The 17744-nt window shown below is 41.4% G+C and overlaps 1 protein-coding gene across 1 annotated transcript in view; it reads right to left on the reverse strand.

The window, feature by feature from the left end:
* Adcy2 (adenylate cyclase 2) overlaps positions 1-17744 on the reverse strand; it is a 410506-nt gene that overhangs the window by 184073 nt on the left and 208689 nt on the right. Inside the window, exon 4 of the mRNA XM_032894822.1 lies at positions 2447-2596. Within this exon, the coding sequence (XP_032750713.1) occupies positions 2447-2596 (150 nt within the window). The remainder of the gene's footprint in view (positions 1-2446; positions 2597-17744) is intronic.

Genomic DNA, 17744 nt, shown 5'->3' on the forward strand with positions numbered 1-17744 from the left:
CTGAAGAGAACACCAATAAATCCACCCATCCATGAATCTGAAACTGAATGGAATTATTTCCTTGGTCTATTTGGTGACCTGTCTGTGTGAATACATGTTTTGTTTTGTTTGTGTTTCTGTTTTCCCAGGAAGCCTCAAAACCAAACAACATGCTGTAGTGGAACCAACTGTGAATGGAAAAGGATGTCTACTGACATTGTGGAATTTTCTAGAACCCAGAAATTAAACATGACTGGGCACAAGTATATAAAGAAAATCTGAACAGCTACTTAAGTCAACAATTGTCTATGGTTTTGATATGTCTGCTAAATAGTTAAATTAGCTATTAGCAGTCTTGAAAATTGTTGGGAATGGACCTCCTTCTTCATAATCATGAGTTTGTAGAACCAGAAATGGAGACAAAAGGACTCGGATTGCTGCATAAAGAAAGATAGAAGCAGGGGAAGGGGAAAGCAGATAACATTTGAAATGTAAATACATAAAATATCCAATAAAAGAGAGAGGGGGAGGGGAGGAAGAAAAAAAGAAAGATAGATGATAGATAGATAGATAGATAGATAGATAGATAGATAGATAGATAGATAGGGGAATCTGAGTCCCTCTCTGGTTCTAAGAGGAAACGTGATATTATTCTGGATTTCCCAGAAGCCTGTAAAATTTACTTGCTAGGTGGATATTTTCTGGTAAGGGAAAAGAGCATTTCATTGTCCCTCCCATAAGACTCAATCTAGATGGGATGTCTAGACATTGTGGAATTTTCTAGAACCCAGAAATTCTGGTAAGGGAAAAGAGCATTTCATTGTCCCTCCAATAAGACTCAATCTAGATGGGATGTCATTCATCTATACAGAAAAGTACTGATCAGTAAGGCCTGCCTGTTTTAGAGATGTTAGAGGTGACATTGTAAAACCTTCCCCTAGAACACAGTGTTCTCCCTTCTCTGTTTGCACATTTACATTGGAAGACTGCTCTGCTCTGCAATGCTTCCTTTGGCCAGTGGACATTCTCATCCCTTGAGAGGTCTCCAGTTTACTCTGTAATACACTCTGTCTTTGTATGCTATGTCTCATCTGAATTCTTTCAATAGAGACAAGCATTACGGAGCTGAGGGAATTCATCATGAGATTCAGGTATAGCAACCAGGATGGATATATACATAGACAAATGAATTGAACATTAATTGAATAGGAGGTAAAAGAATATTTAAAAATATCCACAAGATTTGCCAATAGTAGCAGTGAGAATCTCATATTCTCACCCTGACACCCAGATGCTTAGAACCATGCCCAGTGCAAATGGTATTCAACAAATATTTGCTAAACAGATGAGCTGATGTTCACATTTTGGAAAAACCTGATCATTATTCTCAAATCTACATACAAAGAGAAATTCAGTGCCAACACTTAAGTGATAATTTTCCCTCCTACCACCAAAAAGGCATTTTGATGAAATTTAGAGAAGATGCTGATTTAATACAACTTAATTCAGTATCTATATTTGGACTATGGTACAAATACTTTTAACAGCACAGATAACATCACAGCCAGTCATACAGATGAGGAACGCAGCGTTGAGTCAGGTATGGCGATTGTCACTTTCTGTGTCGGGGATGGGGACCTTGCAATGGTGAATCTTTATTGTCCACTTGACTGGATATAGAATCACCAAGGAAACAAATATCTCTGTGTCTATGCTGGGTTTTCCAGAAAGGCGACTGACAATAGAAGAACTAATATGGATGTTGGTGACACCACACTGTGGACTTGGGCCCCACAAAGTAAAAAGTAAAAGCAAGCTGAGCAGCAGCATCCATGTCTCTCCACTTCCTGACTGTGGGCACAGTGTAAGCAGCTGCCTCACAGTCCTGCTCCCAGACTTCCCTGTCATGACAGACGGAGACTTTAAACTCCAAGTGCTGAGTGAACCCATCCTTCCTTAAGTTGCCTTTGTTAAAATTTTTCTCACAGCAATGAGAGAAGCCACGAACACAACGTCATGCCACCACCTAAGGTAAGGGATGTCCACTGCAAGACCATGGATAAGGTTTTCCTCCAGGGTGTCTGTTGTATGTGGTCTTGCCCACTCTAGAGGACACTGAAGGCTTTGCCTGCACCTGCCTCTCAATGTCTCTATCAGTTATGTTCTGTATTGTTTCAATGCGCAGAATGCAATTCCCTATGTACATCTCTGTACACCACTCTAACCATCACCATGGGGCAGCCACAGACAAGGGCAGCCACCAGCCCCTAATGAATCTCCTCCCTGATACTCAAGTGCCTCTGGAGGATGTTCATGATCAACGGAGTAGAGAACAGCTGCTACCACACTGCCCTGACATCACAGTCCTGTTTATACCAAGACAGATGCTTGCCGCTAATGTTAATTAATAGCTGGTATCCAGAAATGCCCAGGATAGTACAGATATAGGATTAAAAACACATTTTACCTGCTGCCGTTTTTCAAATTCCAGCTTGATCCGGGACTTGATGCAATTACACGTGTCCCGATAGGTTTGCTGCAAGGCAAGCTCCATGAGGTGCTTGTGGTAGGCTCCCGCCAAGTTCCCACAAATGAAAATGATCACATTGGCCAGTATCTAAAGAGACAGAAGAGGACATTTGATAAGGTAAGGATCTCTTCCTTGTCGACCCAACAGAAGCAGACTGTGTGTATATCAGGAAGAATCTTTAAAGAAAAAAAAAAGACTCAGGGAATAATAATTCTTGCATCTGCTTCTCAATTGACATTGGTATTCTGGTTTACCTAAAACAAAAACAAAAACAAACCCAACAAACAAAGACACATCTCTTAGGATTCTATCCCCTATGACATGTGTGCCCTTTAGAGTCCCCTTTTGCACCCAGCACACGGCTTGCAGCATTATGGATTTAACACCACTCTCGTGTCTGCTATCAGGACAAGTGTATATCTATTGTTTGCTATCTACTGCATTTATTCAAGAAGAGAGATATGTGGAAGAGGGCCTCCCAGGCAACCTGCATTCTACAGTCCACCTCCACTATGACAGACTTTCAAGTTTGTTACACAGCACCACTGCGATACCCTGACTACCTTGGCTCTCAGTGATTGTCACTGATATGCTGACAGGTGCTATCTTCACTCTAAATGTAGCCACTAAACCTAGATAAGTGATTTTTTTGTTTATAGACAAATAACAAGATAGCTGTGATTCTTCTGATGAACCAAAGTATGTCCAAGAATTTAGATGGAAAAAGAAAAGAATGTAAAATGAATCTGAAAACTGCCCCAACTTCCCCGCTCAGGAAGAAGCCTTCTGTCCAAAGGATGGTGTTCATCCACTTGACATTCCTATTTTAAAATTTGGTTCTAAACTTATTTTGTCAAGATGTCCCTCTTGTTCATAAAGGCCAGATTTCATGTTTACTGAAGCTGTATGCGTTGACTGTTTAATGTAACATAAAATAAAAGGTGTCCGAGATTACAGAAATTATGTGTAGGCAGGTTTCCAAATTCTTAGTTAGTATTCGGTTCTATGACTCATTTAGTCGTGTCTATATACGTCTATATTGCTCAATACTACCGTGTTAATATTCCATGTGCTCTAATTCTGCTGCAGATGTCAAACTCCTGTATGAAACCGTGACTTCCTCTCTGATCACTGCTTTAGGCTGTTACTAATAATGTAAGAAGTCAAAAGTCATGCATATTTTTGTGCTTGGTTTATGCTACAAATTCGCTCTCAAGACACATTCTCTTTATATTCTCATCAGCAGGAGGAGACAATGGCCTTTCCACTGTGCCCTTGCTATCTGGCACAGGATTCGCATACTGTAAGCTCCTCAGTGCTCATAGCTGAACTTGTAGGTCTACCTAGGAGATTGACATATAACTCTAACGTGACAAATCACCTGGAGCTTCAGTGGCATCAGAAAGGCACTGTTTCCAAAGGCCTCCTGTTCCCCAGCAGACACAATGGGTGGGAGATTTATTCCCACACCTTTGAAGTTTCTCAGATTTGAGCTCCAGAGAATTATGGGTAATGTCACTTCACCCTCTCTGACTAAAAGGTTTTCTTCTGACTGTCACCCTAGCGTTTCCCTGAGTAAAATACCTAGGCCATGAAGCTTGCTTATTATTTCCTGGACTTAAAGACAGTGGCCGTCGGCATCTGCTTTGTTTCTAGTCAAGCTATGTATCAAATAGAGCTTCTCAAGTAGGCTGTGGAAGACCTTCATCTAGGAGGTAGGCAGGGGACAATCATAACCGTGCTTCCAAAGTCACAATGATAAAAAAGGTGGCCATGATTTTTGCATCTGTCTGATGCCTTATACCTTGACAGGCTGTGGGCTCAGAAGGAAAAGACATATTGATTCTAAGCACCTCAAAGCCCTGGGGCATGCCGGAGAACTGAGGGACCAAGTGGGAGTAGAATTAAGGCGAGGGGAATGGGGTGATGAATTCATCTCAGAGTTGCTGCTGGTATTCTGTAGAATCCACAAAGAACTCAACAGACGGGGAGGAACCTTCAGTGCTGTCCTAGTAACCCACATGGGAGGCGCCAGCTGCTCCAGCTCAGTCTCAGAACTCATCCCTAAGACATCCCTTTATGCAGCCATAATTTATTCTACTCCATTAGTACAGAGAGTTAAAAATATTAACTTCGGGTAGGCCTCAGGGTGTTTTTCACAGTGTGTTTTTCTTATGTGCTATATGCATAAGGAGCCTATTCATATGTGATTAATGTAACATACATATGTAGTGTGTATAACTGTATGTCTACATGACCCACACATATGACCCAGATACACAAGTGTTTCATGTGTCCATGAGTGTATGTATCAGATCAGAGAACAATGTGTCAGATTTCTGTTATATCCACACATTTCATAATCTCAAATTCTTGCTGTATTTATATAGTAACACGACGCCTCTGTGAGTGGCAATCCTGGATGGATAGGAAGTCTTAAGGGCATTCTGTTTGTTTGTTTGTTTTGTTTTGTTTTCATTTTTCAAGACAGGGTCTCACTGTGTATATCTGGTTGTCCTGAAACTCACTATGTAGAGACAAGGCTGGTCTTGAATTCACAGAGATTCATCTGTCTCTTCTTCCTGAGTGCAGGCATTAGGGACCTGTGCAACTATGCCCACTAGAAAACATTCTTAATGCTCTGTTTGAGGGGATCTGCTTGCAGCTGAACAAGACTGGTTCGAGATTCATGTCCACACCATTCATAAACTCTTATCATATTTAGCCTTTGTGAAACGACCATCTGGTTTGTTGAAGATGATTCAGACCTCATAGTCGCTGGAACTTCTTTGAAAAATGGTGTTCTGAGAAATGCAGGGAATGAGAAAAGACAAGACAAGCCCGGCTACTCAACTAGAAAATGCTAACTCCTTAGTAAGCACAGTTGAAATAATAACAAAGCAACTTAGTTACTATCTGTGAGCGCTGACTCCCTTCTTCCCAGAAAAGTGTCTTCAAAACAAATGGGGAAGAGTTTCAAAGCTGAACACTCCAGAATATGAACCCAAGGTAAGAACCAGAACTAGCAAAGCCATGTCTGTGCACCAATCTTCCCAGCAGGGGGCACCAGTGTAGCCTGTCAGACCAGTATCCTAGCACAGAGCCTCATCCATTGCCAAGGAATGGCTCCTTTGTATGTCCTTCCTCTGGTTGCCTTGTTTACTTATTTCCTTTCTCAGAATGGAGGTACCCCTTTCTACCTAGGTGCACCCTGTCCTGTCCCACAGTCCCCAGGACAACTGTTGACTGGCTCAGATACAAGATATCAAGAGAGTGATTTATCCTCTCCAGGACCAGTCATAATGAAAGGCCCTGTCACCACAGCACTGTAGGTTGGAGTTCTTTTCTTCATTACCTTAGCCATCTTCTGTCCCGTGTCCAGAGGCAAGATGTCTAGGGAATTCTACATCCAGATTAGACCCATAATCACAGCCTGAAGTTTGGCTGTGCCCTGCCTGAGAACTCCAGGGCCCATTCACATTGCCAATGTGGCATCAGTCAAATGATTCTTATCCAGTAAGAAATTATGAAGCAGGAGACATGGTTCAGTGGGTAAAGTGTTTGCAATGCAAGTGTAAAGACCTGAGTTTGATCCCCCGCACTTTGTGAAAACTGGGTATAGTGGCATGCTTCTGTAATCTCAACAATGGGAAGAGGAAAAAGAAGGTTCTTGGAGTTCAACTGCCAATCCCCAAGCTCCAGGTTCAAGGAAAGATACCAAAAGTAAGGTGAAGAGCAATTGAGGAAGACACTTGACCTTGTTGACCTCTGGTCTATACATATGCACATGCATACACACACACACACACACACACACACGCACACACACACACAAATGCATATAATGCACAGAACACACATATCCATATGCACACACATACACACATGCACAATGCATGCACACATACACACATGCACAATATATACATACATTCACATACATAAATGCACAATGCATATACACATGTGCACACACATATGTATACCCATATACACATACACACATGCACACACATGCACATATAGGAACACATGCACACATGCTCGAATGCACACATACACACTCACTTGTGTGTGTGTGTGTGTGTGTGTGTGTGTGTGCGCGCGCGCGCGTGCACGTGCACATGTGTGCAAGTGTTTGAGGAGGCTGGAGCTGCTGCATCCCTTATATAAGCTGTTGTAAGTTGTTCAATGTGGGTTTGGGTATCAGGATTTGGGTCCTCTGCAAAAGCAATATGTGCTCTTAGCTTTTGATCTCTCTCTTCCGATCCCATCATTCATTCTTGATGCCTTTCAACACTTCCTGGGTACAGGAAGGACAATTAGAAGGAATGCAGCTTTATGTGCACACACAAAGGAGTACGTACAAGAAGCAAATGACTAAGACTTAATGCCAATAAAATACCAGATTTTTTTTCTGAAGGAAAACTTATGAAATATTTCTCTTGATGCCTGGTTTTTATCTTGGTATATGGTATTCTATGGTTAACAGAACTGACTATGGAATTTCAATAACACCATGTATTTACAAATATGACTAATGTCCTGAACCATTTTTCTTCCAGACTCATGCAGCCATGTGACTTAACGTTAAATCTTAGGTGTGGAAGAAATGATTAGGTTAGGATTTCGCTTTTTAGAAATAACATCAAAGCCTTTTATTTTTCGGAAGGCTGTCAAACAGAACACATAATAAAGAGCCTTATTTTCACTGTTTGGTTTTTCTTGATAGCATCATGCTGTCTCTTTGCCGCTTTTATCTTACTTCATTTAGCTGCCCTCACCTTTGCCAGAGAACAGGACAAGGAACTTAGTCTCCTCTGAAAGGTTTGGAAGAAAACAAACTGTTTTAGATAAGAGCACCAGGACAGTCTTACCCTGAAGATTAAAACCAAGCTCTCAGATCCTGCAGGGCTCAGGTCTGCAATCTGAACTCACACAGCCCCCATGGAAGCTCCTGCCTCTGATTGACAGAAATATGGGAGCTCTGTCTAACATTCTCATAGAATCTCAGAGGTGTACATTAATGTACCATGTAGAAGGAACCAGGTAGAAGACAGAATTTACCAGTATTCACCAGTAAGCAGCAATGTGGCTTTCCCCCTGCTACCTACCATCTTTCCTCCACACACTTTCCACTTTTCAAACTTGGAGGGGGGGCCTAGAGAGCACACCACAGTTATCAATCCTTTTACAGTCAAGGAAAGAAAATTGAGTAACATGCGAAAGCAGATTCTGAGATGTACTATTTCCCAAGATTGGTGCTGTTAGGCAACTCATATCCCTTACCTTCAGGAGAAATACCTTTGCCAGGGCATTAAGGATTTCTGAGGAATTCAGAAGAGATGTGTTTTTTTAAAAACAAGGAACAGACACTTTTTATTATCTTTACGAGTTATTTCTATCTTCTGATATACAAGCTTTCCATGATTTAAAGTCATTTTAAATGGCTACCCTTTGGAGACACATGTCCTTGGATCCTTAGAGCTGCATGGCCATGTATATTCAGAGAGGAGTGTAAGGAGATTGTCAAGTGACTTTCATAGACCATGTGGTTCCAAGGGGTGACCCATCTGAGAAAATGTCACCTGGGACGGAAACATTTAAGGATGCTAATTTATTGAGTTCAAACACCACAGAAATTTATCAAATCCATTAGGTGACAGCTCCGATCTCTTGTGACTCTGAGATGCTATGCATTAAAAAGAGGCCAGTATTTAATTTCATTTCATTTCTTTGTTTTTTCTCTCTCTCTCTTTCTTTCTGTTTTCTTTCTTTCTTTCTTTCTTTCTTTCTTTCTTTCTTTCTTTCTTTCTTTCTTTCTTTTTTTTCCCCTATATATTTCAGGTGGGAAATTAAAAGAAATACACCAAATAGAAAGAAACACTGAGGTGCTGAGGGTGAGGTGAAGCGCCATGGAACAAGACCACCCACCACAAAATGATGGTTTTTCATCACCAGGACAACAACACAGTGTAAGAAGGGAAAGAATTTGAAACATGCCATCAACAAGGAAAACTGCCAAGTGTCAGTCCTAGAAAAGTTTTTACTTTTGGGAAGATAATCAACAGAGAGCTGCAAATGAGTACCCAGCAAGCTCTGTGCATCTCAGAGCATAGCATTTGGCTCAGGACAGTGTTCTGGAGCTGAGAATGATCAACTGACATTCTCCTCCACATAGTGCCCAATCATGGCTGTGGGTAATCTCAAGCGCCTCCTTAGCACTTCTAAAGAATTAAATTAGCTGTATGCAGTGGGCTCAGGATCCCAGTACACAGCAGTATGATGGTTATTTTCATTACAGTCTTTTATATTTTTGATACATATTTTTTTAAAAATGAAACCTATTGGATTATTTTCTAGCTATATTGAAGCTATAGAATGGTAGACTGAGGGGCTACTGCTCAAGTTCCAGTGCAGTGAGTAAGCAGTGGGGGAGAAGGTGGCCTCTAGAACCATTTCTTCCCTTCTGATGTGATCTTGAAACTTAAAGGAAGGATGAAGTTTGGAAGATCAATAAGATCTTGACAATCATTTCTTCCTACAGATACTTATTAGGAACACAGCTTCACTCCAAAAAGGGAATTAACCACATCTAATGCACATCACAGCTCAGTGGCTGCAAACATGAACTGACTGGGAGCAGGTCATTCTGATTGACAGATTAGAATATGTAGAAAGATATAAAATCAGAGTATTCAGAACTCTGTGGAAGAAAACCACCCAAGGCTCCCTCATGACTTCAGCTTCCTACTTTGTGCAGAGGAGAGCACTGCATCTCTGATGACTTCAAGCTGACAGGACTACCTTAACAACAGGCTTATCAATGGGAAGAGGAAGATGTAACTGATGAATGCTACAAAGAAGTTACAATGATATAATCAAGAGACATACAGAAAGGAGGTTTTAAATATTTTAACTTGTATTGAGTCTGTTATTGGACAATTTCCCACAGGTATAGCTTGCTTTCTGTTTAACTCTGTGGGAGAACACTTTTTAAAACACATCACACTTTGGGAGTGGATGTGCAGGCTTTTGTGGTAGGTTTATGGAGAAGGAACTGCTAGGATCACAGGCCACATTTTCCACATCTTGCATCCAGAACTTGGGCCAGTTGTTTTCTTTTAGCAGGGGACCTGCTCTTCACTGCATGCCTACAAAATAGTCTGTCAGACAATTTCCCTTCCCTCTTCATTCCTCTCTTTCACCCCCACCCCCACCCGTCTCAGAGTTCCTGAGAACACGCAGGCCTTCTGTGAGAGCTGTGTTTGTTGAGGTGGAACCCTGATATGTGGGTGATTACATCTGATTAATATCAGATGTCATCTGGTAATGGTTGCCTGAATTTTACATCCCTACTGATAGTCAATAGAGGTCATCATGTCCTTACACTTTGAAAGTCTAGTGTCCCCCCTACAACCCCCAATGATCTTCCAACTCTTGTTGAGAGACCCTGGGGATCAGGAGGTCTTCAGACTACTAAGCAGCTTCTTGATGTTGGTTTCTGAATCTTTCTAAATGTTCTATCCTATGGGAATGGCATATTGTCTTACCAGGACAGATCCAATGTGTTTTCAAATGTATACGAGCATGTAAGTATATTGTTCCTACACTCCCAATTCTACTAAGCTTTAGTGAACTTTTCTAAGGAGCAGTATATAATTTATCTTGTTATATTACCTTTTTTTTTCAAGAAAATTTAAACACACTTTTCATCAATTTAGACTCTAATTAATATGAATCAACAAAGGTTAATTTCATTTAAATGCCACCCATAATTTATTTGCTTCATTACCACTTCATAGATAATGCAGCGTGTCCCATTATGACTAAGAAAAGCCTCAAGGTTTTATCTTTATACTTAATAGATGGATTTAACTCTATGGGTATTGAAGGTCATAGCACAATGGAGGGGTGAACCTGCATACAAGCACATGAGAAATAATGAATGGGAGAGACAGTCAATGTTCAATGTGAAAAATGTGGAATTCACAAGCATGTCCCCAGGAAAGTGATGATTATGTTATTGCAAAATTGTCATTGACTCCCAGGGAAAGGGAAGGACAAGAAGTGTCATGGTTCCTTAAGTTGACTTTGGATTGTGACTCTCTTTTCACCAAGATCAAAACAGGCAGCACACAGGCACACAGGAATTAAAACAAACAACAAACAACCCACACAGATGTTCTGACCTGTGTCTGAAACCATTCACAGAAAGAAAAATGTAAACAGTTAATGATAATCCTTTTGAAAAAGATGCCTTAGAAGTAGTTTCCTTGTTAGGATGAGAGACTGAGATGTACTAAAACATTATATTCCCTCAGAGGATTCTTTCTAAGTCACCGCAAGCACCTGCCTTCCCTTGTCTACATGTCCCTGTGAGTATGTGACAACAAAGTCTGAAACCCACTCTCACCTCCCTCTGACTTCTGTGCTAACACAGTATTGCTGCAGCTGCATCCTCAAGTCAACAGTGACCACATCCCAACCAAAACAGAGTACATCCCCAAACATACCTTCCAACATTTTTGTCTATCTGTCTGTCTATTCATCTATCTATTCATCTACATATCATATCTATCTCTATCTCTTTATCATCTATCTATCCATCACATGTATCTATTTATCATCTATTCATCCACCCATCCATTCATCCATCCATCCACCCACCCATCTATCCATCCATCCACCCACCCACCCATCTATCCATCCATCCATCCATCCACTTATCCATCCATCTAGGAAGACTCTTAGACCAACATCATCATGTGAGCAGGCTGAGCTAAGGTTTCTCTTTGATCTGCACCTGGCTGTCTTCTTATTATTCAAGGTTGGTGTCTGCTGTATTCTCTATTCACCATGATAATGGCAGAGTACACAATGAGGTCATGCGTAACCCAAATGAAGCTGCCATTTCCCAGTGACAGAGGTTGGAAAGTCCAATCATGGTGTCAATGAATTTGTTGATTTTGGAGTTCAGTGCTATATCCTAGGGCCGTGCTGTGCCTGTGCACGGTGGTAAAAGGAGACCGAGTTTGCAGTTCTAAAATGATGCAGAGATGCTCACTAAGATGCAACCACCATGCCCTCAGCAAGTCATAGGCACTGCACTGAAACTACCTAAAAGGAACTAAATTCCATTCTGCAGTTTGAAGGGGATGTTCGTACTGTAACACCTTGCATGACCTCATATTTGCAAGTGCCCTGCATGTATCATTGCTCTGCACATCAGTGCTCTGGCCTTCCCTTCTTATTGGCACAACAGGTGGTCTGCATTAGAGCTAACTCTAATGTCTTATTTTGCTCTAAACACCTCTTCAAAGACCTTATATCCAAAGGAAGTAACATTCTGAGTGACAGTATTTCAACACATGAAATCTGAGTTGACACAATCAGTTCTTATCAGCATGAAGATGTATTTTATTTTCCTGAATTTTTGTTTATTTATGTGTGTGTAAACACACATACACATGTGAAGATCATAGGACAATCTGTCTTAAGATTCAAGAATTGACCTCAGGTCTGTAGGCTTACAGAGCAAATACTTTTGCCCATTGGAGCTATGCCATTGGGACATAAAATAAGTGTAAGAAGAAAACCTCTTATTTACACATAGCCAGCAAATAATACTCAAATAATAAAATTCAGACATTATAAAATGTGAGGCTTATACCTCTTTCTAAGAAATGTCTCTTGTTGCTGAAGATGACTCACTACAGATTAACAGGAAACATTCACTAAGGCCTCATGCTGAATTTTTTTTTTGGTGGGGAGAGCGGGATTGGTTTGACCTGGTAGAGGTCATGTGTATGCATTCTGAGGCACTGTGAATTCTTGTGTGTCATAGCTCTGAAGTGCTCAGTGCTGAATGGGATATCTATATCATATGTCCCCACAAGTTCAGGAATCTATGCAGAAGAGGAAACAGAAAGATTGTGAGATCCTGAGGTATTGGTAGTCTGCCACAGAGCAGTGTTTTCAGGAAAGACAAGATTCTAATCTCAGTCACTGAGATTCCAGGATGTTTGTCATATAATCTGCCATTGGAGAGGTCTCATCAAAGATCTTTGTGAGTATGTGCAGGATGAGCGTAGCTGAAGGAATTCTCATAACAAGCAGAGCATACTTCCTCCACTACTTCAAACTTCTACTAGCAGAACAAAAAGCACTAAAGCAGGCTTTCTTGATCCATAATGCCTGCAGTGTGTCATTAATTTCTTATAGTGCTTTAAGGCCAAAAAGAACCTTCTACTATGATTTTATTATGATACCAGGAAGGTCAAAACAACATATATTACATTCTAAAAACTTAGTAGTTACAACTAGTCCTTGTCATTATATGTTGAAAGCAAATATAGTATATTAAGTCATTCTTGGGTAACCACAGTGACTTATTAACAAAAGTCAGTAGCCACCATGCCTGTTGAGTATTGTAAAACTTCACAATCTCTTCCAATATAAAATTAAAACCTAAATACTCTGCTCCATCTTTATTACTGCAAAGTAATGTTTTTGTGGCTATTTTAAGGGGTGGTGGTGGCTCTCAATAACTAAAACCCAGATTCTCAAATGTATGAGGTCAACAGGGAAACACACTTCATTGTAATGTAGGAACTAGGAGTTCCTTCAAGACAGCCTGCATGGAAGCTGGAGTTCTGGCAGATGCCAAGCATTGCTGTGTTTAACTGGAAACTTTGTAATATCTTCTTGAGTCCTGGGCTCACAGCCTGGAAACAGCATCATTGAGCAGAGTCCCAACAAAGTGATTCTACCAATTAATTTAATTAAACAAAATGTGCAATGGAATGATGTACACTGCCTGGAGAACTCTGAGGAGGAATATCAGCTTGGTGGCAAGCATGACCTCTCTGTATGCACTTGGTTTGCACTGACACATGAAGAAACAAATCTGTTCTCCCCATGACTCCAGCTTTAGCCTCAGCCCCAGAAAATGGCAGGTGCAAAAGAGATAATGTCATTGAGAAACAATTTACAAAGGTGTTATCAAAAATAAAGAAAACCAACATGGAATTCAGAAGTGCCCAGACCTCAACAGCAGATTTCTGTCATCATACAACCCAGGGTGCAAAAGAAAGAATATGTAGCTATAACCAGGAGAGATGGTCTGTGGACTGGGCTGCCCAGTAGGGCCTGGGACAGAGCAATGTCACAGTCAACCTGAGTCCTGGCAGAGAGGTCGTCGAGCCTCTGAAGGAACCTAGTCATCAAGGCAGTAAAGGATGGATTGTGCAGATTTGGCACTAAGGGTTTTGGATGGTCTGCATGGAAGCCTGCATTCACAGAAAGGATAAACAAAGAGACACTGTATGAACAGGACACTTACACAACCCTGACTCTCCAGCTTACAGGGTCTGCCCTAGTTCTGGGTGGTCAGCATGGAAATGGGATTTCATCATATCAGGTAAGGTGGCCATACGTTCCCTTCAGGGCATGGCTGCCTTGGACTGGAGACTCTGATGGCAGAACTCCACCAGATTTCCTTTGTTGAGCCTCAGAGGGTGTCGCCTGCACCCTGCTTTCCTGACCTGTCTCACAATTCCCATTGCAGTTTCTCCAGTGGTTGCCCATAGGTCTGGGAATGGTTTCTTCTTCTGGTTTTCCTTTCCATCCCTCATTCCCTTCTTCCCTTCTGTCTCACAGAGTTACTGGGTGTATGGTGATCAGTAGATATAGGGGCCAGAAGTTCAGCATTTTTCCTGCAGTTGAATAATTTGTGGTGGATATCCTACTTTAATCATGCTATGATTTGGCTTGACCACATCATCCATAGATGTCTGGATGTCCTCTCTGTACTCCCTCGCTCTTCTCATTCTCATGACAGCTTTATGAAAGGGTTTAAGTCATCACATCAGAACACCTGCTTCTCAACACTGCTATCTATCAGTGATATCCACATAAAGATCCACAAATCAGACATTTGACGGTCGGTTGATGCCCATGAATACCAGTCTTACCTAATGAAGTAACATACGGTTTACATTCAGTAAATCCAGTCAGATGTGTAAGAGGAAATGGACTCCTTTCATGAGACACAGTTTCTCAATTTCTTGCTACTATCCAACCTAATGTTTTCCATATAGTGGACTTTACCCACATCTTCCCAGCTAGAAAGGAGAATAAGGCCAAAGGTCGCGACTTCATTTGAGACTGTCAATGAACAAAATAAGTAAGGTAAAGTTCCCAATATGACATCATTCTGGGACAAACTAAAACAATGCCTAATATTCCAAGAACTTTGCAGGTCACCCAGAAAATAATGATCAATCTACAGCCATTAGTGGACAAAGATCACAATAAATCTGATTACTAAAATCTTTAAGAGGAGAACTAGCAGATGTTTGGAAATCACAATTAACATTAATAGATGAATTAGTCCAAAGGTAATGACTTAAGAATCATGATAAAGAGTAGATATACCATTTTCAACTAATGAAGATTTTCTTTACTTTTTAAAAATTTTTTATTAGATATATTTCTTTACTTACATTTCAAATGTTATTCCTTTTCCCAGTTTCCTGTCCATAAGCCTCCATCCCTTCTCCCTCCCCCATATGGGTATTTCCCCCATCCATCTCCCTTACTGCCCCCATTTCCCCTGCACTAGGGGTCCACCTTGGCAGGACCAAGGGCTTCCCCTTCCACTGGTGCCCCAACAAGGCTATTCTCTGCTACAGTCAGTTGGAGCCCTGAGTCAGTCCATGTATAGTCTTTCAGTTAGTGGTTTAGTCCCTGGAGGCTCTGGTTGGTTGGTATTGTTGTTCTTATGGGGTTGCAAACTCTTCAACTCTTTCAATACTTCCTCTAATTCCCCCCAAGGGGGTCCTGTTCTCAGTTCAGTGGTTTGCTGCTAGCATTGACCTCTGTATTGGACATGCTCTGGATATGTCTCTCAGGATAGATCTACATCCAGTCCCTTTCAGCATGCATTTTTTAGCTTCATCAATCTTATCTAGTTTTGGTGGCTGTATATATATGGGCCACATGTGGGGCAGGCTCTGAATGGCTGTTCCTTCAGTCGCTGCTCTAAACTTTGCTTCCATATCCCCTCCTATGGATATATTTTCCCCTTTTAAGAAGGAGTGGGAGCATCCGCATTTTGGTCATCCCTCTTCTTGAGCTACTTTTTAATGTATTTTACATTATGGTACTATGAGGAAAGGGGGACTCAAAATTATCTTTGCACTGTGAAGAAGCAAAGTCAGGCAATGCTAGACTTCTTGTGGTCAGGTGCTTGAAAGCCATTTCCTGACAGAAACATTGAAATTCTATGACTGTTTCAGGGAATGGTTTCCATACCTCAAGGAATTTGACAGCCATCGTTGCAGTAAAGGATGCTGATGAGAAAAAGATGTGCCTGGCATCAAAATTGGTTTGGGAGTAGAATAGAACTAGACGAACCGGAATCATTTTGAATTATGTGTTTAAAATGTACTCAGTCAAATCTAGTAGGCAAATTCCACATCTTATAAGGAAAATGTATTTCGAGTCTACTTGCAAGAATTAGAAAACCACATAGAGCTGGACCATTACCTTGCTTCTCAATTCTTACTGTCAAAAGAATTCCAAGTCACCACACCACACCATAGCTTACTACATGTGTCATGGCTCTCTATCCACAGCATCAGCATCAGCATCAGCATCAGCATCAACATCAGCATCAGCATCAGCATCAGCATCAGCATCAGCATCAGCAGCATCAGCATCAGCATCAGCATCAGCATCAGCATCAGCATCAGCAAACGAGTTTACACTAAGCCTAACACACAGACATCTCCATATTCTTACTTCTCATTTTCCCTTTAAAGACAAACCTCTAAGATAGGTTGACAAGCTCTCGCCCCCACCCCCCACCCTCCTGCTTGACGAAGCAAGTGTGAAACATCACTGAACAAATAAATTCTTTCAGGGGCACTCATTACATTCAAGTTGCCAACCCAATGGTCCCTCTCTGGTCCCTGACTTGGCTTCTCAGTGTGTTGTGGTTGAATTTCTTTCTTCCTGATGATCTTGAGTCTGTCCACTCCTTTACCTCTGACTAACTTGAGTTTAACACTCTTGTTGACTCCACTTGCTCTGTCATCTCCTCTCCAAACTTCATCAGTGATATCTTCAAGACACCAATGTCCAAAGGCACACAGGGGCCTCAGCTGCCCAAGGAGGAGATTTAGGTTATAAAATCCAGTTCTTCGTTATCTGTGTCATTCACTGCACCCTTTCCGTGAACCATCCTGTGGCACATTCCTTCCTGCTTTGTCTCCTAGCTCTAGACACTGAGCCTCTGGTGAAATCTTTCACCTTCGCCACGAATCCATGCTCAGCGCCATTGCTCATGTGTTTTCTGCTGCTTTCTCAAATCCTGCCCATGACTGTTCCTCCTGCTTCTGCTGAACATGTCAGGCGACTTGTCAAATGTTCCTGAGACTGTGTACCCTCTGCTCTTCACCAAAAGACTCTTTGAGCTCTGGCATGGTGGTGTTTATGTTCATCTACCTCTTCTCTTCCTTCCCCATTCTCCTCACACTCCACAGAGGTCAAACCTGTTACGACCCGATGTGTAGATACAGAGCCGCATCAACCATGAAAGGAGAAGATGAAAATTCCTTAACTGAAAAATTAAATCCCATGTCCATGTGATTTACTCCATCAGAGCTGGAGACGTTGCACCTCAAGTACTGAATAATAGAAATTCGTTCATTCAACAAATGCTACTGGAAACCCATGATGAATCAAGAACTGTTCAAAGTACAGATTACAATCTTATGTAAACAAAACATAATATCCTGCCCTCTTGGATTTATATTAAAATGTGATTTCTTTCTCCTAAGTCAATCACTCTATTGTTCCCTGCTCGAGGCCTGCTCTGGCTGTTGGGAATGGGTTGAGGTGAGACACAGTGTTGGGTGAAGACCAAAGGACTGGTGATTTCTGACTTTCTAGAAAACTTAACTCTTAGTTTATATTTTTCTGTGCTTGAATAAGCTCTGATCTCTGGCCATGAACATATGTGGAGGAGGGAATCCAGTAGAAGATTTATAATAGGGGCCTCTTTCTCTTTTGCCCAGTAGCCTTGCCTCTCACTGGGCAGGCAAGAGGGAGGCTTGGAGCTATTAACCCTATGTGAATAGGAAAAGAAAGTCATGCTGCAGAAAGAAAAACTTGTACACAAGCAAATATGCAGGCACACATTTATACACACACATATTCTTGTCGAGCA

This window comes from Rattus rattus, chromosome 2 (genome assembly GCF_011064425.1).
Source record: "Rattus rattus isolate New Zealand chromosome 2, Rrattus_CSIRO_v1, whole genome shotgun sequence".
NCBI classification, from domain to species: domain Eukaryota; kingdom Metazoa; phylum Chordata; class Mammalia; order Rodentia; family Muridae; genus Rattus; species Rattus rattus.